This window comes from Rattus norvegicus, chromosome 9 (genome assembly GCF_021556685.1).
Source record: "Rattus norvegicus strain SHRSP/BbbUtx chromosome 9, alternate assembly SHRSP_T2T, whole genome shotgun sequence".
Classification (NCBI taxonomy): domain Eukaryota; kingdom Metazoa; phylum Chordata; class Mammalia; order Rodentia; family Muridae; genus Rattus; species Rattus norvegicus.
In genome coordinates this window covers 70,570,379-70,596,866 of record NC_141542.1, presented here as the reverse complement: position 1 = coordinate 70,596,866, position 26,488 = coordinate 70,570,379, and the positions used below count along the sequence as shown (strand labels likewise).

The window sequence follows — 26,488 nt, the reverse complement described above, 5'->3', positions numbered from 1 at the left end:
AGAATCTAAGGCACTGGAGGTAGAGAAGCCATTTGAGAGGCTGTTGCATTAGACGTGTTAAGAGCTGGGCCTGGGGGTTGGAGATTTGGCTCAGCGGTAGAGCGCTTGCCTAGCAAGTACAAGGCCCTGGGTTCGGTCCCCAGCTCCGAAAAAAGAAAAAAAAAAAGAGCTGGGCCTGGTGGGCAGCAGTCATGGGATACAGAGATGAAGGGATGGGATATGTAATATACTAAGACGCTAGGACTGAGCCCAGCTAAGAAAGAGCCAAGGCAAATTCGAAGGTCTTTTGGGCCATAATGCCCAGCAGACACTGGAACCATTTGCCAAGAAGGGAAGAAGATATAATGTATAGAGAAATGTAAAGTAAGCTTTACTTCTTACTTTTTTTTTTTTTTTTTGAGAAATGTGGGGGCTGTCAGTCTGAGATACCCAAAGACAAGTAGAAAAATATAGTTAGGAGATATCAAAGACAATTGGAAAGTACAGAGATTGACAGCTAGGAATTCAGTTGTGAGAACTAAGGCCTAGAGTATAGGAAGCATTGAGAAGATGAAACAGGATGAACACAGGAGAATTCTGATATCTAAGGATCATGCTAAGGTGGAGGAATGAGCAAGAGGGTGCTGGGTTTTGGAGTCGAATTAGGAAAATGTTTCCAGGGGAGTTCATTTTTCAAGGAGGTGTTTGTGGTCAAGACAGCCAGAGCTCAAAGAATTCAGAAAGAATGGAGGCTGAAAAAGGCCATGGAATGTGAAGCTCATAAGGTTAAAAATTAACTTTGCCAAGGAGGTCTCAATAAAGTAGTAGACAATATCTTGGGTTGTGTCAGGAGCAGCATGCTAAGTGCACACTGCATGATGCTAAGTGAATCTCACAAGGATAGAATGCTCTTTTTATAAAGTATAGTTGTCACAGAAACAAACCTGGACAGCAGTCAGAAGCAGAAAATTGAAGGAAGGAAGGACTGTCTGCTGGGGAAGTGAAGCTTTGTGAATACAAGTGTCAGGGTGGTGTTAATTAAGACAAAGAGGCAGCCATGGCTCTTGTGAGGCAGCATACCACAGGCAAAGGCTCAGGTCAGCACTGGGGCAGTTAGAGATGGATGACCTATGAAAGGAAATAGGTATCTGTCAGTACAGATAAGTTCAAAGGTGTAGGGGAAAGTCAGAATTCACAATTGGCCCTAATGAATACCTTTACCGATGGAAAGTTTATCTTTGGACAGTTTATCTCCTGTTAGAACTTTAAGTTTCCTTTTTTTTAAATAAAACAGAGGTAGAGAGAAGCCATGGCAGGTGATGTTAAGATTCTGCTCTGTGTATTTACAGGTTGTTATTAATGTTCCTAGGGATGGATGGTACCGGGCTTTGTATGTTTAAGTGGGCAATTATATCTTACCAATTGGGTCAAAGGTTATTGTGTTGTGTGTTCTTTTATGTGATGGTTTGAGTGTAGGAAATTGTGTGGTGGCAAGAGACACTGGGCCGCCAAGGAGTTGAGATGTGTTTCCACCAAGATATCTAGCAGATATCTTGGGGCACTGCGGTGCAGACCTAGTGGGGGAAAAAGACAACTATACTTTTTATTTTTATATTTTTACAACAACAGATGGCGAACCAATGTGATGGACAAGAATCCACTAGTAATCTTAAGAATTGAGAGAAAGTTTTTATTTTCTAAGAGGAGGCCCGCGGCATGTTAAGTCATGTGATATCTCTAGGGCAGAAATTCAAAAAAGAAACGAGAAAGCAGCCTGGATTGGCAGGCTGTAGGTCCCCTACTGTGTGTTAAGTAATGGCAGCTCAGAGAGTTAGAGATTAAATGCTGCTTTTTACAGAAAGTTGTTTAGAAAGTCTTTCAGGATACTCATATTCTTTTTAACATGGACTCCATGGGAATTTTGGGTTGAAATCCTAATTAGACAAGCTACTTCTTAATTACAGGTATTATTAAAAGGTAATTAAGTTTGTTTTTAGAAAGAAGAGAGTAAAAAGATTACCTGAATCAGGTGGGGATTTTCATCCACAGTTCAGAACTTAGGGAAAAATTAGTCACTACCTCCAAGTAGAGAGTTGTGATGAATGTCTGTAACACCAGGCAGAGTGAATGCAGACATATATTATAGAAGTTATTAAGGTTAAATAAAAATCTGTGGCTCCGGGTAGAGAGCTTAACAGATGGATATATTTTGGGTTAAAGTCCTGAGTTTTAAGTTGCTTATTGGTTTTAGAATTGATAAAGGTGTTTAAGTTTGTTTTAAGGAGAGTAAAGAGATTACCTGAATCACATGGAGATTTTCATCTATGGTTCGGAACTTAGATAGGGAAAAATTGGTCACTAACTCCAAGTAGAGAGTTGTGATGAAATGTCTGTAACACCAGGGAGAGTGAATGCAGACATATATTATAGAAGTTATTAAGGTTAAATAAAAATCTGTGGCTCCGGGTAGAGAGCTTGACAGATTGAGATATTTTGGGCTAAAGTCCTGGTTTGATATGTTGCTTATTGATATTGGAATTGATAGTATTTGGTTTGTTTTATGAATTACCCTGCTAAAGGCCATATGGTTTGTTGATGCTGGCTAGTGAGGGTTTGTGGTTATTTTGATGTTTATTGCAACTGGAAGCTTGGATTCTCTTAACGTGAGCTCCACGGGAGTTTTGAGTTAATTTCCTGATATCACAGAGTACAAAAGCCTATCAGGCTCATTGTTTAGCTTACTTTCTTTTTAAAAAATTGTTTAGTCTTCATGATGGGTGTGACTTTGAGTTTTATGGTTATATTATTACTCTGGAAGAGAGTGCAAGATACAAGCCTTTCTGGTTTCAGACTAAGGAACACAGTATTTTGGGAGAAAGATTTTGTCTTTGTGCTTTTAAAAAGTATGATTAGGCTCTGGAAACCTCACAGAGTCATACTTATCAGATTTGATTGTAAAAATATAAAAATAAAATAAAGTGTGGTGTATTTTACCCGGCTAGGTCCTGCACCGCGGTGCCCCAATATATCTGCTAGTTGTCTTGGCAGAAACACATCTCAACTCCTTGGCGGCCCAGTGTCTCTTGCTGCCACACAATTTCCTACACTCAAACCATCACATAAAAGAACACACAACACAATAACCTTTGACCCAATTGGTAAGATATAATTGCCCACTTAAACATACAAAGCCCGGTACCATCCATCCCTAGGAACATTAATAACAACCTGTAAATACACAGAGCAGAATCTTAACATCACCTGCCATGGCTTCTACCCTCTCCTCTGTCCTGTCTCCTCCTTCGTTCCAGTCTCCTCCTCTTTCTTCAAACTTCTCTCCCGCCCATCCTCCCTTCTCCAATGACAGGCCTCCTTCTATCCTGGACCTGCCCCTCACCTGTACTTTACAAATTCAATGGGGAGAAGGTTCTGGTGAAGTCACCTGATTCCTGAGTATGGGACTAGGCAGCTGTCCTTGGGGCAGTGGAATTAGCATCAAAATACAGATAACTTCAGGGCAAACCACCACAGAGACCGCCTGAAAATTTTATTCTGGAGAATCAAACAAAAAGATATCTCGATTCTAAACTTTTGTCTTGAGTGTTGTATTTTACGGAGTGTGCCTACTTGGATTCCTGGTCTCAAGGACTTTCAGCTGGGTCCAGTCAAAACACATCAGCTACAGCATTTGCTTCATTCTTCCTACCCCCTACCCCCAAGGATAACTCAACGCCCATGTACAGCTTGAAGAAGTTACGGAGGAGTCGTTACCCCAATTCCCTGGACTTTGGGGCGGGGGTGCTGAAAGTGGTTATTCTAAAGTTGTTTATGAGGAATTTAAAATTGGTTGCAATTTAACAGGGAGGAATTAGCTAGATTGAATTGTACAGTCATAATCTCATTTGGTAACTAAGCTTAAATCATATCTTTGTTTGGGTATAGAATTTATTTATCACAAAAGTTTAAAAGTACAAGGTTTTGAGCCAGTCCTTCTATTGTTGTCATTACAAACTTCTGAGTTGATTACACCTGTGAGTTAAGATTCAAATAGCAAAGTCATGGCTCTGAGTTTGTGAGATACTTTCAAGATAAAATTTAGGATATGGAGACAACAGTTCAGATTACCTTATATAGACAGATGGTTTTCAAAAACGTCAGAAATCCACAAAATTTGAGATTTAAAATTATTTATCTTTTTGTTGAGACATATCTGCTCCTAACAGTTCCCCTTTGGTGGATTTAATGAAGAATGTGAACATCTCTACCTCCAGGTGAGGCAATACTTTGTGGCAGCCACTACACAAAACTGCCTGTTTCATCTGCAGACTAATACAGTCCAGAAAAGGACAAATTATGCAGAATAGTTGACTGATAAACTCTGCCAAGATCAGCCCTACAAAATCTGCATTTCAAGAGTCTGTCAGTTGATTTTGGGCCAGAAGGCTGAAGACTTGCGCTCACATGTTGCTAACAGGGAACTGTGCTAGTGGAAATTTGTCTCTACAACCTGTCAGTTTTGGAAGCCATGTTAGGCTTCCTATGTTTATAGATATTTGGTCATTCCCAGATTTCTGACGAGGTTGAAGACATTATAGTCTCATAGCCTATCAGGCTGTTTAACTCTAAATATACATATTTTATTGGATAGTTATCAGATAGTATACAAGCTAGCCAAGATATAGTACAGATTGTAAGCCTTTCTTAAGCTGGAATGGATAACTAAATGTTCTGTTTAACTGATATAGTGATGGACTGGTGTTGAGAATATCATATGCTTTATAAATTGTAGAATGGTAATAATTGTACTCGATTTATATATATAAGTGAAAAGGCTTATATATATATATATATATATATATATATATATATATATATATGTGAAAACTGGACAAAAACAGGAAAATGTTGTGGATTGCCCTGAAGTTATCTGTATTTTGATGCTAATTCCACTGCCCCAAGGACAGCTGCCTAGTCCCATACTCAGGAATCAGGTGACTTCACCAGAACCTTCTCCCCATTGAATTTGTAAAGTACAGGTGAGGAGCAGGTCCAGGATAGAAGGAGGCCTGTCATTGGAGGAGAAGGAAGGATGGGCGGGAGAGAAGTTTGAAGGAAGAGGAGGAGACTAGAACGGAAAGGAGAAGACAGGACAGAGGAGAGGGTGAGAAGCCATGGCAGGTGATGTTAAGATTCTGCTCTGTGTATTTACAGGTTGTTATTAATGTTCCTAGGGATGGATGGTACCGGGCTTTGTATGTTTAAGTGGGCAATTATATCTTACCAATTGAATCAAAGGTTAAAAAAACAAACAAACAAACAAAAAAACAGAGGTAGAAATAATCATGTCACCTCTCATGGTTGGTTTTTTTTTTTTTTTTGGGGGGGGGGTCCTTACATGCCATTCATTACCCCCCAGCCATTCTTCACTGGCATATATGAGTCTATTTCCTTTTGACTTGTGAGCTCAGCTGGCTTAGGCCTCATTCAGAGGCCTTTGTCTTAGGTAGGATGCATGCTAGAGGTTTTTAGTGGTTGTCTCTTTGCCTTGCTGTTTTAGGATTAAAAGGTAGATCCAGGTGGAATTCTGCTCATGCCAGCCACAGCCCCTTTTTCTCTAGGCTTTTTCCAAAGTTCTTCCTCCCCGAGGAAAACATTGACCACCAGATACTGTCTTCTGAACTCCATATAAGTTTCCTCTTGAAGACTGTCAGGGCGGTCTTTGATTTTGTCCATTCTAAATGGCAACAAAGTTCACATCTTCTCTGAGAACTACAGATACACAGGAGTAACTCTCGGCAGTAAATACCGTGCATTCTGGAAACTCAGAGTTAAACATTTTCCAACGACGTGTATAATCCAGCCGTATCTAAATTGCTAGCAGTGTTTGTGGTGGTTTTAATTTGCAGGAAAATCATCTCCATATTCTTGGCCTGCTCCATCCCAGTGGGCTCTGTTTGATGTTGAGACTGGGACGCAATGCCTGATGGGAATGGAAGCAACTGTAAGAGGCTCCACATGAGAGGACGCAGGCCTCGCTAACCTCCTTTCCCCTGTGGAGGAATCTGTTTCTGAAAATGGCTTCTGCGTCTCCCAGTGTCTTTGCTGGCTGTGTAAAACTTAACGTTTCAGAAATAATTTTTTCAGAGGTCCGGTTTCTCCTTGTGACTGGAATTTCATTGAGAACGATAGTGTGGAAATTATGACGATGATACATTTTAATGATCTTCATTCTGAGTGCCTAGGAGCCTGATAATCTTTCTATACTTCCCCTCCTTCCTAGCACATTTGCATGTTTTTTTCAAGAGAAAACAAGCTTTGGAAACTTTGACTCACTGCTTCCTGCAGCTGTGAGAGTGTTCACCTAAAACCTGTCAAAGTTTTGAAGTGTGAAGGTTTATTTTTCTAGGGCCGCTGTAATGCCAGTCTAATCTGAGCCGTGTCTGTAGGAAATGATCCTGTGTTTCACTGTGACAAATAAGAAACTAAGAAGTTTGTCTAAAGACACATCTTTAGGGACTTAAAGGCCATGCCCCCCAGCCTGATATGTTACAGCTCTAATTTCTGAGTGCATTTTCTAGGTGACTAAAACTATAGTGTTAATGGCATGAGAATTGCTTAACACCACTTTTATTGAACATTTTCATGGATATCATTTTTCTCCTTGTTTTCAAAATTGTGGCACATTGAGGTTCTGCGTGGTTGGGCAGTTGGGGTGTGGTCATTGTGACTGAGTTAGAGCTGTGGTGACTTCACTGGAGTTGGAGTAGTTGGAGGTATAAGCAGTGTGAGATCATGGACTCACAGCCCTGAGGAGCCTCCTGGATCTTCACCAGGGTTGTCTGTAGTTGAACCAGAGTAAACTTATCTCCATCTAGCTTACAATTGAATGAGACTCAAACTATGGTTATTGTATTTGGCTTTGACAATTTCTGGGTGGTGACCCCTAATCTACTTTCCGAACTGTTGGACTGGCTACTTCTCAAGCAGTCTACCCCAAATACTTGCTGTTTCTCCTGCCCATGTGCTCATGATATATACACATACATCACATACATTATACATGTACACGTATATATACATATATATCTCACATCTGCCCACCAGTATCTTCCTTTGATTCCCTCTAGTACTCTCATCTCCCTTCCTCCCAGCTTCAAGAATTCTTTTTATTTTTGTTATTAATAATCCCTGAGTTCAGTTAGTGTGGATTTTTTTTTGTCATTAATATTTTTTGTCCTCACCACTAGTGCTGCCAGGATAGGGTGTCTATTATTGGCATACCCTTCAGTGTTTCCTTTTTAATAAGTTAATTCTTGGCCAAGTCTGAAAAACCAAGTTGTTTTCAGTAAATGGTATAAGCCAAACCCGATGGCTCAGGCCTGTAATCCCAGCTACTATAGAGGCAAAGGCAGGAAGATGGTGAGTTAAAGGCCTACTTGGGCTTCAGAGTTAGTATAAGGCAAGGCTGTGCAACTTAGTAAGACCTTGTCTCAAAATGAAAAATAAAAAATAGGCTGAGTGTATAGTTCAGTGGTCTATTACTTGCCTGACACATACATGAAGCCCCTCAGGAAAAAAAAAAGCAAATATACATATTTAAGTAAGTAGTACATACATGGACATCACAGATTTAGGACTTTTGCTGCTTTTAGAAAATAGGGTATAGATATGAGGACTTACACATCTGTGTTTTGTCCAAGTTATCTCCCTAATTCTCCCTGGTTAGCATATTGTACGATGTTCCAAAAGATGAAGCTGTCTAGAAATTATCGTAATGCTATTAGCTTGTTCTTCATTACTAGTGGGAAATGGAAGAGAAAATGTGTGTGTGTGTGTGTGTGTGTGTAAATGGAAAGGGAACCAGGGTAGAAGTGAACCTTTAGTCTGTTCTAGGACAGAGGCCTGGAGTTGTGTAGTCAAGACAACTCCATTCATAGCACAGCATTAAGCCAGAAGCAGATTCTGATGCCAACATTTTTCATCTGAGATATTTTTGTCAGATAAAATTCAATAGTTGGTTATTATGTATTGTCATGATAGTGTTTGGAAAATGTATACATGATATGATAGTTTTTAAGATCTACCCAGCAGTGATAAAGACTAATAGCCCTAATAGCTGTTATAAAAATTCCTGCAAATAGTTACTATAGTACCAGTCATCCTGGAAGTCCATTCTCCATTTGCTCACTTTCTAGAAGCAATTGACTTTTTCCATGTGATTCCCTTTTGGAAAACTCTAAAGACTGTGAGTGTTCTCTGAGAGAGAGCACCTTCAGTGGTGGTTGTGGTTCCCCATACATTTCTATCAGCTCAATCTTTCAAGAACGTTTTTGGTTTCCAGAACCCATATAACTAATTCCTTCTCTAGAAGCTCGTCAGTTGGACCTGACGTGTACTAATTATGTGACAGCTGGTGTTGGGTATTGTGGGCTCATACCTATAATCCTATGCCCAGGAAGGGAGAGGCAGGAAAGACTGTGCTATACCCCACCCTACTCTCTCTTTTACTCCTTCGAATAGTTTCTATTTTGACTATAAACATTTTGTATGTTATATTAAATGTTTGACTATAAACATTTTGTATGTTATATTAAATGATATATCAGTGAAATTTCTACATTGTTTTAAAAATTTACTTTAATAACACTATCCTTTCTCACAAAAAATTACCCTCTGAGATAAGGATAATATGTTCAAAACTATCGATGGTCAGAATTCTGTTCATACTTTAAAATAGGGAACTCAGCTTTATAGCTACCAATGAAATAACTCCCATGAAGCTGTAGTCTGTTTCCAAGATTTAATAGTTAGCTCCCTGAGGCCATATTAAGGTCAGATTAACCATTGGAATTATACCGTTCTGTTGAGAAACACCAGTGCCTTCTTATACTGAAAAGTGAAGTCCTTCCAGTTAGAGTCCACTGTAAGCCCACTCAAGATCTTGCCTATCTGTGCCACATTTCCTACTTTGTCCTTCCGTTAGTTCCTGCTGTCTGCTATTCCTTAGACGAGTCCTTTTGAATTCCTTATCTCGTCTTCTGGCTCACAAGGGAATCCATACTCTACTACTAAACTTTCAAATTCTACCTCAGACTTCTCCAAAAACTTTCCATCAAACCACACATTGTTCCCATCGCTCTTAGTAAGTTTTAAAAATACAGATTTTGAGCTGTGTGTGGTGGCTTCTGCCTATAATCCCTGCACTTGAAAGGTAGAAGAAGGAAATTCAGGAGCTCAGGCTATGGCTGGCTACAGAATGAGTATGAAGCCAGTTGGGCTACATAAAAAATATATAGAATTTGACAAAGGCCATCAGCATAATTTACTGTATTTTTAAGTGAAGTATATGAGGTTACGTTTTACAATAAAACTTTTAGCAAAAGAATGTTTGCCTTGACCCATTTCTGTTACCAGACTCTCCATTGTTTAGTCGCTTACCTAGCATATAAATGGAGATAGGGCTATTGAGAGTGAATGAATGCATTGCAGGATTTCCCACAGCCTTTTGGGCTTCTCAGATTATACAGCCATGGTGTATAAGCTACTTCTTAATGTAATCAACTGAAAGGGGGATGTTTCTCTTGAGTCTGTAAAGAGTTTTCATTCAGCCTTTGGTCTTCATTTGCTGTTTTCCACTGATGGCTATTGTTGAGGGCGATTCATTATGGCTATTTCTGGGGTGTTTTGGGCTACTAGTCTAGTTCTTCTCACAGCTTTCTTGGGGTTCCTGAGGGGCCAAGTTGTGCACTGTCTTGGTCTGCATCCATCTAACATCAGCCTTGCTCTCCTGTGGTTCATGTCTCTTTGTGGTGCAAATGACTTCTTCAAGCACACCGGCAGCCATTGTCCTGCGTTAGCCCCTGGACGCTGCCCACATGTCTCACTGGTTGAAGTTTAGCGTCCTGTAATTCCTCAGCATGGAGTGATTCCTTAATGTGGCTGAATTTTGGAATCTGGAAAGTTGTAGAAAACACTTAGGTCTGAGTCTTACCTCCACAGATTCTGGTGTAATGGTTTTGGGTGAGGCCTGTGATTAGGAATTTTTTAAAGTTTCTATGAGATTCTAATATACACTCAGTATTGAGAACCTCTGCTTAGGATTCTCTTTTGTGTCCTGGATTTTTTTTTTAAGGTTGAATTTATTTGTTTTCTTTAACTTTTTGAATAAAAGGTTTATAACTCTACAGAAAAGCCTCCAGATAGATTACTGATTAGAAGCTAGTCTTGTGACTAAAGCTCCATGTCTGGACATGTATACAGATGACACATAGAGGGCTTCGTATGGTACAGATCCTGCACAGTGTCATGCACACCAGCTCATTTCATCCATGGGAACTGACGGATCTCTTATGCAGACTCTGAAGCTGTCCTATTCAATTTCTGTAGAGTATCCATTGACTGCCATATGCAAGTCAATATTTACACAGCTTCCTGTGTCTCTGGCCACCAACATCATTCCCCACACTGCTTTTAGCACCCAGTAGACCTGGTCAATAGGATTTGGACAGGAAACTGTTTCCTCATTTTCCCTAGTAGCAAAGCAATGATGGAAATCTTAAGAAACCACTTTATAGACTCTGTGAGGATTTCTCAAGATTCCCCTAATACACCGTGCTTATCAAACAATGGCTATCATTTTTTTTCTTTTTTTCTTTCTTTTTTCTTTTTTTTCGGAGCTGGGGACCGAACTCAGGGCCTTGCGCTTGCTAGACAAGCACTCTACCACTGAGCTAAATCCCCAACCCCAATAGCTATCATTATTATTAAGAAATTATGTTAGGGGTGGGCTGGGAGGAGAATAAAATCTGGAGTATAAAAATAAATAAATGTTGTTGTTGTTGTTGTTTTTCTTTTTTCTATTTTTCGGAGCTGGAGACCAAACCCAGGGCCTTGAGTTTGCTAGGCAAGCGCTCTACCACTGAGCTAAATCCCCAACCCTAAATAAATGTTATTACCAAAAAAGGAAAGAAAGAAAGAAACAAAGAAAGAAAGAAGGAAAGAAAGAGAAAGAAAGAAAGGCAGACAGAAAGAAAGAAACTCTGTTATCAGCAGAGCTCCCATTCCTGCCCTTTGCTTTTTTACTGGTACTAATTTGTATTTCTCATGGTTGGTTTTCCTGTGAGTCACCACACTCCTGACTAGTTCTTATCCCCTCAGGTCTTGATTGCTGTATAAACTCTGAACTGCTTCTCCACCCTTCAGTCTCTCTTCCTCTTTCCTACCTTAATCTGCTCTACACCCTAACCGAGAATTCCTCCAATTAAATTCCACTTTGCATTTTCTCCTTTTCTCAACATTCTACAAAAGTGCCCGGCTCCTTCCCCACATTCTGTAGAAGTTAGATCTGGCTCTTCCTCCCAGCCCCATGCTCCCAATAAGACTCAGATTTAAAAATATATTTACAAATACCTTAGCCATATAGCTAGCCTCTTCTCTGACTAGATCATAATTTAAAATAACCCACTCCTTTTAATCTACATTCTGCCACGCAGCTGGTTACTTGTGTTCATGTACCATGTGTCTGTCTCGTCACATCGTATCACTCTGGCACTATCCCAGAATCCTTTCTTCCTTCTGATGTCCCACCTATTTCCTGCCTAAGCTGTGGGCCAAAGATTTATTATTGACAGGTGCCACATCCACACAGATACAAGATATTTTCTCTACAACATTCCCTCTTTAAATGCCTTCTCTCATTGGGTCCAGCACCTTTGACGTATTTATTTCCTCTTGTCTCTTCAGCATGCCCACTATACTCTAAGTTATGGGGTGTCCATCTGTTGAACACACTTTTAATATTTAGTCCACTTGCTGCTCTGCACCAGTATAAAATACAGGTTCATTACTATTTACAAGTTTTGTGTTATTTAATTTCTCATTGTTGTGACCAAATCTGGACAAAAAGCAACTTAAGGGAGGAAGGGTTTATTCTGACTTGCAGTTCAGGGGATACAGTGTATCCTGTCTGGGAAGACATGGTGGTGGGAGCAGAGAGATTCATCCTCAATCTAAGAGCAGAGAGATGGACTTCAGGTACTCTTTCTCCCTTTTATTCACTCCTGGACCTTAGCTCCGGGAATGGTGCCACTAACATTTAGGGTGGGTCTTCCTCAGTTAACCAGACCTAGAAATTCTGTTCCAGATGTGCCTGGAGGTTTGTTTCCACGGTGATTCTAGATCCTGTCAACTTGGCAATTAACCACTTGGGTTCCAGTTAAGGTCCTCCCTGAGGTCTTTTCCATTTTAATCTCTACTCACACACATTACTTTTCTGTGACATTGCTATTATCTTCTATACCACTAATCTCAAAAGCAAATACCTGGGAGGTCAAGCAACTGGTGTCACTGAGTGGATGGTAGGAGTGCAGTCCAAGGAAGCAGCTGCCTATGTGCTTAAGGAGATTCATGTCAGTTGTAAGATTTCTTATAGCTTTCAAGAGGAAAACATTCTTTTCTTTTCATTGAAATATAATAAATTTCAAATACTGGCAATTTTTTTTTTTTTGGTTCTTTTTTTTTTTTCGGAGCTGGGGACCGAACCCAGGGCCTTGCGCTTCCTAGGTAAGCGCTCTACCACTGAGCTAAATCCCCAGCCCCTCAAATACTGGCAATTAATCTGAAGGTTTTTTCTTTTTCTTTTTTAATCTTGGGGGCAGAGTATCCTGTGAAGATGGATAGAACCCAGGGCTTTTATCTCCTCTGATTTGTGTCCCATCTGGTCTAAAAGTTCATTATTTGATATTTTATTTTTGTCTTCTCAACCAGGGTATCCACTGTTGAATATAACACAAGATTAGCAATAAATAACCTGCTTGGCTAACTCATTTGTTAAAGAAATTCTTGCAGGGCACAATGGCTCAAGCCTTAATTGAAGCACTCCTGAGCCACAGGCAGGAGGATGGGAAATTCAAGGCCAATCCAGACCAACAGGCAAGATCCTGTCTTGGCAAAACAAACCAAATAACAACAAAACCCACACATATGTGTGGGCGTGAGAGCACAGGCACGCACACACAAACAAACACACACACACAGAAAGGAAGAAAGAAGGATAGATAGATAGATAGATAGATAGATAGATAGATAGATAGATAGATAGATAGATCTATCAACTCTCATGGTGTGCAATAAACAAGACCATAATTAGTTTTCTGGTTTTTCATTGAATTGGGAAATATTTTGTGGAAACATTGATATTGCTGTGTTTGTGTCTGATTAATCTATCACCATAGATGCTAACATCCCAACATGTTACTGAGTCACCTGGGATGCAGGTTTTTCTGTGGAAAGACAAGAAGCCATGTTATCTTTACATTTTATTAATAACACTTGGCCACTGGATGTCATAAATACTTTTAGTTTATAGATATGGGCAGTACTTGATACATTAGGAATGCAATAAATATTGTTATTCTTTTTGCAGCTCTGAGATATATTCCTCCCACAGTTAGGCATGAATTCTGTTTTCATATTAACCATTTTACCTTTCCATGTAAAATAAATGTAATTATATCTCTAAAATCATCCCTGGAGGCTGGAGAGATGTCTCTGGCTAAGAGCACTGACTGCTCTTTCAAAGGTCCTGAGTTCAATTCCCAGCAACCACATGGTGGCTCACAACCATCTGTAATGGGATCTGGTGCCCTCTTCTGGTGTGTTGGCAGATGACTATAGTGTATTCATATAAAAATAAATAAATAAATCTTAAAAAAAAACAAAAAGAAAATCATCCCTAAATATAATGCAAACCTAAAAATATTTTCATGAGGCTTCCTGAAACTTTCTGTACAGTTTCTATGATATCCTTTTAACAGCAAGCAAAGATATTCCATCCTAAATAGTTATGCTTGGACATGAATAACTCTACTTGACTCATTCTGGTTTGGATGGAAACGGGGGACATACTTGAGACGCATGTGAGCGAGCACATTTGACTGCTTAAACAGGATCTTTTATTCTTAGTCAAAAGCTACAACCAAGATTTTTCTTAAGAACTTCCTTGAACTTTGTTCAGGCTTCATCAGTGTGTGCGTGTATGTGTGCCTATGCATGAGTGTGTGTAGGGGTGATGTAGAAGCTGAAATCAGTGCCTCGCTTGTCTTGCTAACTTGTACTTCTTCAAGGTGTTGTGGATTGAACAGGGCATAGATCCACGTTGTTCTTTTGTGGTTGCTACAGGTACTCAGCGTGCCAATGCCCGGGCTCCTGCACCTTACAAGAGAGATTTTGAAGCCAAACTAAGGAACTTTTATAGGAAGTTAGAAACTAAAGGATACGGACAAGGCCCAGGAAAATTAAAGTAAGTGGCAATGACTCAAACCACATGATTTATAGATGGTGAATGGATAGGAAGCAGTTGGTGGTTTGGAAATTGGTTGTCACATGAGTCTTATTTTAATAGGCAGTATTATTTTGGAATTACACTATAACAATGCAAAATATTTCTCAGGAATAAAGCAATATTTATTCCTTAATAAGGAATAAAGCTTATGGTTTCTAATCAAGGTAGGACTGTATAAAACTATAGACAAATTAAAGATGATCATTTTTTTTCTCCTGAGGAGTTCCTCTTTGTTGGCCCATCTGATGTTCACATGATATATAGCTATCACAATGTTTTATTCTTCCTGTTACTAGTTCCTGGGCCAACATGAGTGCAGAATAATGATCAGCTCTGTTTTGTGCTGGGAAGCAAACCTCACTTGTACAATAAAACCTGTCATGAATGTTGTGTCTGCCTCTCTTTAGCCACCTCCCTTGCTTGTCCAGGGTTCTTTTCATCCACATGTACACCTCTTTCCCTTGTTCCTACTTTAGTCCCATGTCCCATCTTGAGCTCACTAGCAGAGAAGGTTACCATGTACCCTGAGTGCTCAAGGGAGGACCAGCCCCCATGCTCACTGCCCCAGGCACAGGAAACTCTGCTTAATGGATTCAACTTTCATGAACCTCCAAACACATCAACCCAGTCCAAATTTCGTCTCTCTAACTGTGTTGTTTTCATACTTGAATTACCAAGATCTTCTTCTATAAATTCAAGCTCCCAGTCATGTCTTTGTTGTCACTATTGAGATGATGTGCAGATTGACCTTTGTAGAGGATGATGCTAGTTGTCATGACAGCAGACTGCCACACGCATCACTGATCCCATCTATAGGGGAACCTCAAGATTCACCTAATTTAAAACTTAAATTAAGTACACTTGTAAACACTTTTGCTCTGCAGGACACACACACACACACACACACACACACACACACACACACACACACACGCACACACGTACACCCTCTTCATTTTCACTGGACATTCAGTAACTGAATTCCATGCTTAGGTGCGTTCTAGTCTTAAAGGGTAACTTCATAGTATTTTTCTCTCTTTAGTAAGAAACTTTTGCCTGTCTCCTCTTATCTGTCTCTGTCTCTGTCTCTCTCTCTTTCTGTGTGTGTGTGTGTGTCTTATGACCGTTTTCCTTCTGGGATAAATGTCTTGGCCACTCAGAAAGGACTCATGAGTTTTTTTTACAGGCCACAGGTTTACCCATGATTTTCTTAGGTAACTTCTGCTATTACTGTTAAGGAGTTTAAGACAAGTATGTATTTAAGTGCAGACAGCAATGATATTGCACAACTTCACTCCTCACCTAGTTAATTGTGGAAAATAGAGACTAGATGGCACGAAAAACAAGGAAAGGAAGTAATCTTTTTTTTTTTTTTTTTTTGGAGCTGGGGACTGAACCCAGGGCCTTGCGCTTCCTAGGTAAGCGCTCTACCACTGAGCTAAATCCCCAGCCCCAGGAAGTAATCTTTTAATGCACTTTTCAAATTGCCTCTTTACGGACAGGTTAATTATCCGAAGAGACCACTTGCTGGAAGATGCTTTTAATCAGATTATGGGCTACTCCAGAAAGGACCTGCAGAGGAATAAACTGTACGTCACCTTTGTCGGGGAGGAAGGGTAAGTAGAACAGAGAAGTGGTCTGTGCAACACAGGCTGTGGCTACAGAGCGGATGTTTCTCCTCATCTCTGTGGTTCCCAAAACAGGAAACCCTTCTGACAGGAAGCAGTGCTCTCAGATGCTTAAACATTTTTGCCTCCCCCACCCCCTCTGGCTTTTAAATCATTTGATATAGAATATTTTAAAGTAACTCTTACCTATAATTATTTTGTCTTGATTAGAAGGCCAGTTCTGTTGCTTTTTTTTCCCCCCTGCATCTATCTATCATTTGAAAGGGGGAAATGAAACTTTGTGAGAAAGGAAATAAGGAACTATAGTTTATATCTGGCTCACTGAGCAGAATATGTGTTGCTTGTTAAATAAGCCCTGGTTCAGAATCACAGACCCTGCTGCTCTTCCTGTAGTGCCCATGACAACCATGACAATGCCTTTGCTCCTCTTTCCCTGCCTCCAGTTCTCTTCTCCTGGGAGGGGCGTGTACCTCCCAATACAACCTCCTACTGTAAACAAACCATGCAACATGACTCTTCCATGAGTATGCTCATCTAGATAAGGGTTGGGAAATGAAGGGCTGGGGCTCCCACACTGAGTCTGCTGCACCCAGTAGACGTAACATGTGTTAATGGATTGCCTTGGACACATCCCCATGGGCCCTTCCTTCTTCCTATCTCAGGACTCTCTGCTCTGTGGCTTGTGGCTCCTAGACTCAACTTAGACACAGTCATCTAACCTCTGGTTGTGTTCTGTTTGACACTGTTGGCCTGGATATTTATTTATTAAGCTATACTGAAGAACTTTGGACTTTACATATATGCTAGACCAGTACCCTGCGGTATATCCTAGCCTCTTTCTAGTTTTTATTTTGAGAGAGGGTCTTAACAGAGTAGTTAACTTGCCTTTAATTTAGTCTATAGGCCAGCGAGACCTTGAAAACTGCACCTGTCTCTACCTTCTTATAACCATGGTGTCAACCCTGTGCTACCAAGCTCAGTAGTTTGGACTGCTTTATGAACATCCTCTCAGTCATATCCAGTATGAAGAGGAGTCAGGTACCACAGTAGTAATATCCAACCAATGTGGCCCTTTAGCATATGGTAGATGGAGTGGAGGCTTAAAGCCCAACATGACTACCTGTCCATGGGACTAGGGAATAGCAAAATCAAAACCCAAGCCCAGACCTTAAGTCTTTCTTCTGGTATTCTTGGACGGCACTGAGATTTAAGAAACACCCCTGGCTGGATCCTGGGTTTTGCCTCGGATTGTTTCTTGGCATTCCAGGTGGTGACTGAACACATGAAGCTTAGGCTTGAGCTTCCCTGAGAACTCAGCCTTTCGTGACTAATGGACTTCTGTAAATGGACTTGTAAACTTGTGTTAGTTGGCTTAAAGATGCAGGTGCACGGCTGAAAACCGAGGCAAGTGCTGTTAGCCTCTTCACAGGTATGCAAGGGATGTCAAGCATTTCCTTACAGGACCAGTCTGCTTTGGATGAGATTATTTTTCTCTCCCGGAACTCCAGCTGCCTTCCTTTATTATAAAACCACAAGCAGGCGGGTTTTTTTTTTTTTTTAAACACATGGCCTTGCTGCTATGTTGTTCAGGCTGGCCTTGAACACTCAAGCTGAAATGACCTGAGCCTCCCAAGAGCTTGGCTCTGGGTCTACAGATGCACATCAGTACTCCTAGCTTGAGCCACCGTTTTCTCAGTTCATTGAGATGCCGTTGATCCGCTTACATTTGAGTAGCACAGATGTTTGACAAGTGCTCTCATCCTGAAGTGGGCTGCCATATTCTGAACTGGTGACATCACTTCCAAACAGAGCTACATTCCTTTTTGTTTGATGACCACTGGTGATCAAGTACTTCCTACCCCTGTCACTTGTCTACTTCCTGTGGCACCAAAGGGAAAAGGGAGAGAGGATGTTTTAGGAGTGGTCTCAGTTATCAGAAACAATCCCTTTGTCTACTCCCTCTACATACAAGTTGATGACACTGGGTTTCTGGGCTCTATCATGTCAGTGCCATCACTGTACGTGTAGGTCTCTGACACCAACAGAGAGGGCAAGGACATGTTAGAGCCCAGAAACCAGTGGCCAAAGCAGGGATAATTTCAGCTACAAAAAGAATGAAGAAATATTGAACAGTAACTTTAAGTGACTGAACACATGGTCAAATGACGAAATAAATGGGAGAAAGGAAAATCTCTCCTAATAACTCAAGGGAATTTCATAAGGGTGGATTGCATAGTAACTTTTTACCAAATAATACAGAAGGGGGTAGTGAAGTGTGCTTGATTTTGTCAAATCTGGCAAACCTAAGTCATGTTGACAGTGTGTCATTCACATGAGAGTACCTTACCCATACAAACTTCCTCCACAAATCTGCCATCACAGACTATTTACAGGAAAAACATGGGATGATTCCCAGTTGAGGGAAAGTGTAAGAACCTCTCACCAGTGTTGAAAATCATTGAGGACATTAAAACCAAAAATAAACAAACAAAAAGATGAGTTTGAGAGAATGCTGTAGTCAAGAAGAGACATTATTAAATGCATGTCACTTCCTGGATGAGATCGGAGAGCAGAAAAGAGATATCCTGTGAAATCTGTTGATAGTTAGGCAGCAGTATTGCTTCCTTAATATGACACTGTTTATGACAGTCACTGAACCAAGTTTCGCAAAAGAGAGTTTATTCCCAAGGAAGTGGAACCCTGAGTCACAGATTTGCCTGCACAGCATTAGGGTTTAGAGGTCTTGCTGGGATAAAGAAACAGCTTGGTCTGATGGAGGGGGAGGGAGGTGGAGGCAGGATCCACTCTAGGCATAGTCACCCTTTTTACAGGACTCATGCGCAGGAAAATGGTACCACTGGTGTCATCTAAAAACATCAACTAAGTCACGCTGCTGAGGTTCAGGTAAACAGTTGGTGGCTTCCGCTGCCTTGAGACAGACGCACATGGCTCCAAGTTCCTGAAAAACAACTTAGGCAACCATTGCCTCAGAGATGTTGTTGTCAGAGAGGATGATGGGAGGAGAGGATTATGGGAGGAGAGGATGATGGGAGGGTACTGACAAGGGCTTGTCTTCTAAAATTGATGATAAGATTAAGTGCAGCTCCAAGCCTTACTTGGTGTTTCCATCAGCTGTGTTGATGAGGAGTGTACTGTTCTGATATATGTATATAGGCTATGCAAGAGCTCTGCCTTCTTTATAAGTAAAAAAAATACCTAAAATAATGGATTTAGCAAGTGGAAACATTCGGCCCGGAGAGATTTAACCTGTTCCCTTTTGAGTTTTCTTGTTGCCTGGTTAAATGAGTGACTTCTCTAGATTATTGTCAATTGTGTGTGGCTCTTCCATCACTTACAGTCAGTGGAGTAATTTTGTGAGGAGTCTAAATTAATACTAATTTCACCTTACAAAGAGTATTATTAATTTGTGTCAACTACCAATGAGCAGTTAATACTCTGCAGTAATTGTCGATAGTATCGCTATGGTTTCATTTCCAATCAGATACAGTCCATCTAACTGAACCAAGGCATAAAGAACAGTGGATTTAGTTTTAATAACAATGCCTTTACTTATCTTCCAAAAAAGGTGTGGATTAGCAGCTTCACGGAAACAGTAACCTTGGTTCATGCTGCTTCTGCACATATATCTGAAACAAAACATATAGATTTTTCTAGAAGTAAGGAATCTGTAGGCTACTGCAGATGCTATTTGAGATAAAATTAAGTCCAGACTATTGAAAATGCCTGTCTTCAGCTGCAGAAACATTAAAAAAAAAAATCCTTGTGTCTGTTAATATAGATATATTAGAGCAAGTTATTTCTTTATTAAAATGATTTTGTGTTAGTCTTGGCTTTTTACGAGAAGTAGGTACTCTCTAAGCACTGTGTTGTCATTGGTAGTTGAGTTAGGCCAGAGCTGAGAGCTGTGTTCTACGCACTAGAATCTCCCCCAAACTTAGCATGGCTGTCTTGCCTTAGAAACTTAGCATGACGGCCATCTTGCCTTAGAAACTTAGCGTGGCCATCTTGCCTTAGAAACTTAGCGTGGCCATCTTGCCTTAGAAAGTGAAGGTAGGGAGTAGAGCAGTGCTATCATCACCAAAGAAGTAGCCTTGCTCGAAGATAAGGAGAAATAGCTTGTTGCCTAGGAATTGCTTATATGTGGTTAATAATATATAATGAATGAAATGCTATATATTCTTCTTCAGTGTATTAATTCTGTTAATCAATAATCCTAGCAACCAAAGTTCACATGGTATCAGAGCTCAGGTTCTGATAAGGTATCCAGGCCATTAACTAATACTTACTTCCCCAAACAGTGAAGAAAAAATGTCTTAGACAAAGAGAGGATGCTTACTAGGTGATCATTCCACCTCTCTTTGTTTTCATGGCACCTCTGTGAAGGGCACCTTTATTTAAGAAAGAATGAATTCATTATGTGCAAAGAGCTGTCAAGATGACATCAGTCTTGCAAGCCCTGCTTAGACTAGGGAGGAGCATATGCAAATAGTTTTAGTTTGGGGACCTGTGTGCAGCATCTTTCTTTTGAGCTCTTTCTGTATTCCCCCAGGGTAGAGAGATAAGAGGATGATAGAAGACATTTTTCTTTTCCACTACTTATCAATTACCCAGTATGGCTCACATAACCAGACTGGGGTCTGAGCTGTAAAGCTGTGGGGCTTCAGATAGACTTGGGCTGCTGCTTGCCCTTCAAGGAGGCAGCAGGTGCCTCACCTGAATCGCCTTTATCTGCCAAAGAAAGAGGTTCAGCTGCTGGGCCTCAGCTTGGTGCCACCAAGAGCAACATTGTTTTATCAGACTTAATCCCCAGGCCTTGTTAAGTGGCTCAGAAGCTAAGCCTCACTGCTCTGATTCAACTGTGGTTGAATGAGAAGGTGCTTAGGTCAAGGTGCCTGGACAAGCTTGTGGGAAGAGATAGTGTGACTTCCTGAGGCCATTGTCTTCTCTCATTTTACAGACTACTCCCATTGGAATATTTTGTCTTCAGTTAATTTTTGTTATATTAAGACTGGAAGAATAAAGTTAATGTTTTTTTAAACCCATGTCAGGTGCGGCTAACTGGTGATGTGCCAGGCCAGCCGCACAGATGGGTACAACGCTTCGTCAGCGGGCAGGGCTAGGGACACTATGGCCACCCTACTGACATCTGTGCTTACTCAGAAATGCCTTCGAATGCAGCTGTTCTGTGGCTACACACCCGTTGTCCAGAGTGTCTGTGTTTCCTTGCCAAGCCTTTAACCATGTAACCAACCTAACCGGCAAAACAGGAATGTAACAAACGATCCCTGTGGCGTGAGTCATGTTAACTATTTATATGGACAAGGTTGCTAAGGCATTATAGGAGCGGCCTGCCTGGATGCCCGGCTGGGGCTGTGTTTCACTGGATTGCTAGACATAGACAGAAATTGCATCCCACAACATACCCTAAATATGCAGCTCCACATTTAGAGTTACAACCAAAGTAAAGTAGAAAGACTATCTTGGCTTCAGAGTGATTCTATTCATGCATCAAGAATTGGAGGAGGAGGAGGAAGAAGAGGAAGAGGAAGGGGAGGAGGAGGAGGAAGGGGAGGAGGAGGAGGAGGAGGAGGAGGAAGAAGAGGGGTTGGGGGAAGGGAGGAGGTAAAGATAAAAAATTTAATAGTTAAATGTACTTTTGCTTCTAAAAGAGCTATTTGTTTTCTTCTCTGCTGAGGTGAGTTTTGCTTTTCAGCTCAACTCCTCAGAGAATATACTCTTGTCTTCATCCACAAGAAGAACTAGTCAGTAAGATCATTGCTGTTTTAGCAAACTTCACCATGTTAGAAGATATTACACTGTGAACTTTCTAAGCCAACTCACATGTTTGACAGTGGTTTCAGATTGAGTCATATCTTAGGGTCTGGCCCAGTTTGCTCATGGCATTGAATTAATGTACAGCCATCTCAGAGTAAACTGCCTCACATTTAGTATACCTCCAGATGCCAAATGACAATGTAAGTTATGCTGATTTTCTTCAGTGATCCTCAGGGAGCTGTAGTCACAAGTCAGCAGTGTGTATAGGGCCTCTACTTGAGTGTCATTTCTGGGAACTTATATAATGCAAAGAAAGTGTCTTAATTAGGTTTCTATTGTGATGAAATGCCATGATCAAAAAGCAAGTTGGGGAGAAAAGGGTTTATTTTCCTTACACTTCCATATCACAATCCATCATCACCACAGGAAGTCAGGACAGGAACTCAAACTGGGCAGGATCCTGGAGGCAGGAGCTGAGGCAGAGGCCATGCAGGGATGTTACTTACAGGCTTCCTTTCCAAGGCTTGCTCAGCCTGCTTTCTTATAGAACCCAGGATCACCGCCCCAGGCATGGCCCTACCCACAATGGGCTGGGCCCTTCCCTATCCATCACTAGTTAAGAAAATGCCTTATAGGCTTGCCTGCAGCCTGATCTTAATGAAGGTATTTTCCTAATTGAGGTTCCTCCTCTCATAACTTTAGCTTACATCAAATTGACATAAAACTGTCCAGCACAAGGGAAAACAGGATCACCTATTTTCAGTGTGGGCAAAGTCTAAATTTATGTGTAAGGAGGCCAACACACACAGGTCATTAGACTGTGCTCTCGTAAGTGTAGTATTATTGAAATCTTAGGGATCACCGTCTAATTCTTAACAGAAAATCCACAGTGGAGCCCACTTTGCTTATTCCAGTCATCTCACAGAAAACAGGCTCGCTCTATATTTTGCCTGGTGTTTCAGCTTTGCAACCCTGATGTACTCGGGACCTCTGCAATGTGAAGAGCCCAGCAGAGGGGTAACCATAGCAAGTCAGGGAGTGTTTATGTCTCCCTGGAGAAGTCTCACTAAAGATTTATAGTGAGCTAGATATTATAATAATGTGTTTCCCTCCTCGTTTCTGTAGCAGCAGCCATTAGCAACACTTTGCTATAAAGAGACAGATAGTAAACAGTTTTAGACTTTGCCCATCATACATTCTCTACGGCACGTATGCACCTTAGCATTTCATCAGCTAGCAGCGACAGGCTATTCACAAGCCAGAGCAGTGCATTTCAGTATAGTCTCAAAACCAGGGCTTTGGCACATTTTGCCCTCCTGATGTAGTTTGCCAAACCCAATTCTGTCAGCAATGTTGTTTTAATATTGATAGACAGCTAACGTTTACTAGAGGGCCTGGCATAAGGAATAACCTTAAACTTGACATTCAGATACCTCTTTAGGGTCTGAGACCTGGTTCCATATCATAACACTCCCCTGATTCAGCTCTCTACTTTGTTCTAGCTTCAGTTTTCTCTATAAAAAAAAAAAAAATGAGGAAATTTGACGGAATGACTTCCATGATCTCTTTGGTAGTTGGTGTTCTAGCTTCATTTCTTTTCTTTTCTTTTTTTTTTTTTCTTTTCTTTTTTTTTTTCCGGGGCTGGGGACCGAAACCAGGACCTTGCGCTTGCTAGGCAAGCGCTCTACCACTGAGCTAAATCCCCAACCCCTCTAGCTTCATTTCTGTTGCTGTGATAAACGCCATGATCAAAAGCACTTTCAGAAGGAAATGGTTTATTTTATCCTACAGATTATAGTCCACCATAAAGGGAAGCAGGGCAGGAGCTCGAGCTTGAAGCAGAAATCACAGAGGAACGCTGCTTACTGGCTGGCTTTCAGCATTACATTCATCCACCCTATACGACTTGGACCACCTACACAAAAGCTGTGTTATCTAGAGGGGCTTGGCCTTCCCACATCAATTAACAGTCAAGAAAATACCACATAGACGTGCCTATAGGCCAGTCCGGTGGAGACAGTTTCTCAGTTGAGGTTCTTCCCACACATGTCAGGTGACAACCAAGGTTAGCCATCCCAGTTGATTTTCCCCCCACCATAGAAAGACATGAGGAACTAGATCTTACAAAGTGAACTCCTAGAGGGAAATGCATAAAGTCTGCATTAGTCCTTCTTATTCTGTATCCTATTCTGCATCTGTGTCTGTCAAGATGCTTCTGTATGAGAGAGAATGGGAGACCAGGAGTCATCATTATGGGTGAGAGCCTTGGGGATTTGGTAGACTGGCTCTTTAAGAGTAAACGAAAAGAAGTGGCTTCCCGAGGTGGGGTAACTGCACCCTGCTTTAGTGAAGGAGAGTGTCCAGACTTAGCTGCTTCACCACACCTCAGGGTTGGAGTCCATTCCAGGAGGGCAGGGTATCCCCACCTGTGCATACTCGTTCTGGAGTAGAAAACGGGTAAAGCCTCAGAAACCAGAGAGACCCTGGTATCCAAATCTAAAGTCCTACCGGGAGAGGATTGTTGAAAACTGTTCTGTCTTCAAGATTCAGATTGATTCTTAGACTGCAGTTAGGATTTCAAGCTTTGTTGGAGGACTGTGTGCAAAAACATCCAAGCAGAAGAAGGTTTCTGCTGCTGATGGCCTCACCTCAGAAGCTAGAACTAGGAGAGTAGAAAGAATTTACAAAACATCAGTGTTATGGGGGTAGTCTGAGCTTCTAGGTACCTCTGTGTGGCCCCAGAGAAGCACAACCATGGCCTTCCAGCCTATCCTGGAGCTACAAGTTAACTTCTTCATGTGCAGTTACCCCAGAGCACAGGGATACCATGTCATTGTATAAAGACTGATTGGCCCCGAGAGTTGCAAGTGCCTTCCCTTTTCTGCCCAGTAGGTTTCCTGCAGGTTCACTGTGGGTCTGCACTTAGGAGCGTATAGTCTTCACACATGCTGTGCCACCCAGTTTTTTTTTTTTTTTTTTTTTTTTTTTGGTTCTTTTTTTCGGAGCTGGGGACCGAACCCAGGGCCTTGCGCTTCCTAGGCAAGCGCTCTACCACTGAGCTAAATCCCCAACCCCGCCACCCAGTTTTAATGTACTTATTCTGTTTCTTTTAATGTATGTTAGGTGAACACTGGAATAGCACATGGACATTTCATAAATGTTCTATAAGACAAGCGTGCACTGAAAAAAATCAGAGATGACAATATCTATAGTCAGACATATAAAATAATGACATCTGTAGTCAGCTATGACAAAAATGGAACTCAATATGGGAATAGATGAATTCCAAACTATTCACATTCAGCTTTGTTATTACTGCATAAAAGGGCCATTTTGGGGTTATATTTTTATTTTTCCAAATCTTTCTTTTGTCTATAATAAGATCATTTTCTTTTTTTTTTTTTCTTTTCTTTTTTTCGGAGCTGGGGACCGAACCCAGGGCCTTGTGCTTGCTAGGCAAGCGCTCTACCACTGAGCTAAATCCCCAGCCCCATAAGATCATTTTCTACATGATAAAATTTAATTTCTTGGGCAAAGCCCAGATGATACCATTTTATTTAAACAATACTATTATGGAGGCCAGGTGAGATGGTGCATGCCTTCTGTCCCAGTGTGGAGAGGCAGAGGTAGGTAGATCTCTGTGAGTTTGGAATTTGAGATCTACATAGTAAGTTCCAGCCTAGCCAGGGCTACATAGTGAGTTAGAATTATAGGCTCTAGAAAGAAAGCTCAGTCAGTAACATGAGAATTGAATTGAGTTCAGTTCCCAGAACTCACACTTTTATAGGGTCCAAGCCTGTTAGCTCACTCTTCTAATCCTTGCACTGGGGAGGCAGAGACAGGTAGATCCTTGGGGTTCACTGGTCACTCTCCGTAGCCTGTTTGTGAACTCAGGCCAGTGAGAGAGTCTATCCCACAAAGTTGGGTGTCACCTGAAAGTTTGTCATCTGGCCTCTGCATATAACACACACTCAACTAACTCTCTCTCTCTCTCTCTCTCTCTCTCTCTCTCTCTCTCTCTCTCTCCCTCTCTCTGCAGTAATGCCCAAATAATAAATCTAGAAAGAGATAGAGATGGTGATGGGAAGGATAAAGCAAACAAAAATCTTTGGCTACTCCCCACTCCCATCTTTGAATCGCTGTGTGTGTACTTTTTATCCAAGGGCTGATGTGGTTTTTTTATTTTTAATTTTAAATTTACTATACCAAGTTGCTTTGCATTTCAAGCTTCTTTTTAATACAGCACAGCATGCATACACACGTACATGCACAAACACACTCACGTACCTTAGACATTGCTGGCCAAATGACATTCCCCAAACCCAGCACCGTCTTTGATTCCACTTCACTCTGACTCTAAAGCTATTACACACAAGTAAAGTAGAATTTACAGCATGCTCTGCGTGCTCGAGTTGCAGCCTATCCAGAGATCTTCCTTAGCAAGCATTGTATATCTTCCTTTTCCTTGTCTGTAATTTTCCATGGTGCGTTTTTAATTTATACTTTTCACTTGCACCCTCTCACTCTATTTTTTGCCTTTCAGCTCCCTAGGGAGAAGTCTTTCTCTTCCCTCATTCTGAAAATTTCCAAAAATCCCCTCAGTCTTCATGTCCCTGAGTGACTGTAGCCGCTTTCCTCTGTAAGAAGGAAACAGCGCCATGACATTTCCTCCCCTGTGGCCTTGCTTTGGACATATAAAATTTTCATGTATGTGTGTGTTTGTATATCACAAGTATCTTGGTTC

General features: G+C 41.1%; 1 protein-coding gene across 5 annotated transcripts in view; it reads left to right on the top strand.

The window, feature by feature from the left end:
* The window catches only part of Hecw2 (HECT, C2 and WW domain containing E3 ubiquitin protein ligase 2), a 398,421-nt gene that overhangs the window by 334,919 nt on the left and 37,014 nt on the right, over positions 1–26,488 (top strand). For all 5 annotated transcript variants that reach the window (XM_087566111.1, XM_087566110.1, XM_087566112.1 and 2 more), the window contains 2 exon segments: positions 14,158–14,278; positions 15,823–15,936. In XM_087566111.1, the coding sequence (XP_087422237.1) occupies positions 14,158–14,278; positions 15,823–15,936 (235 nt within the window).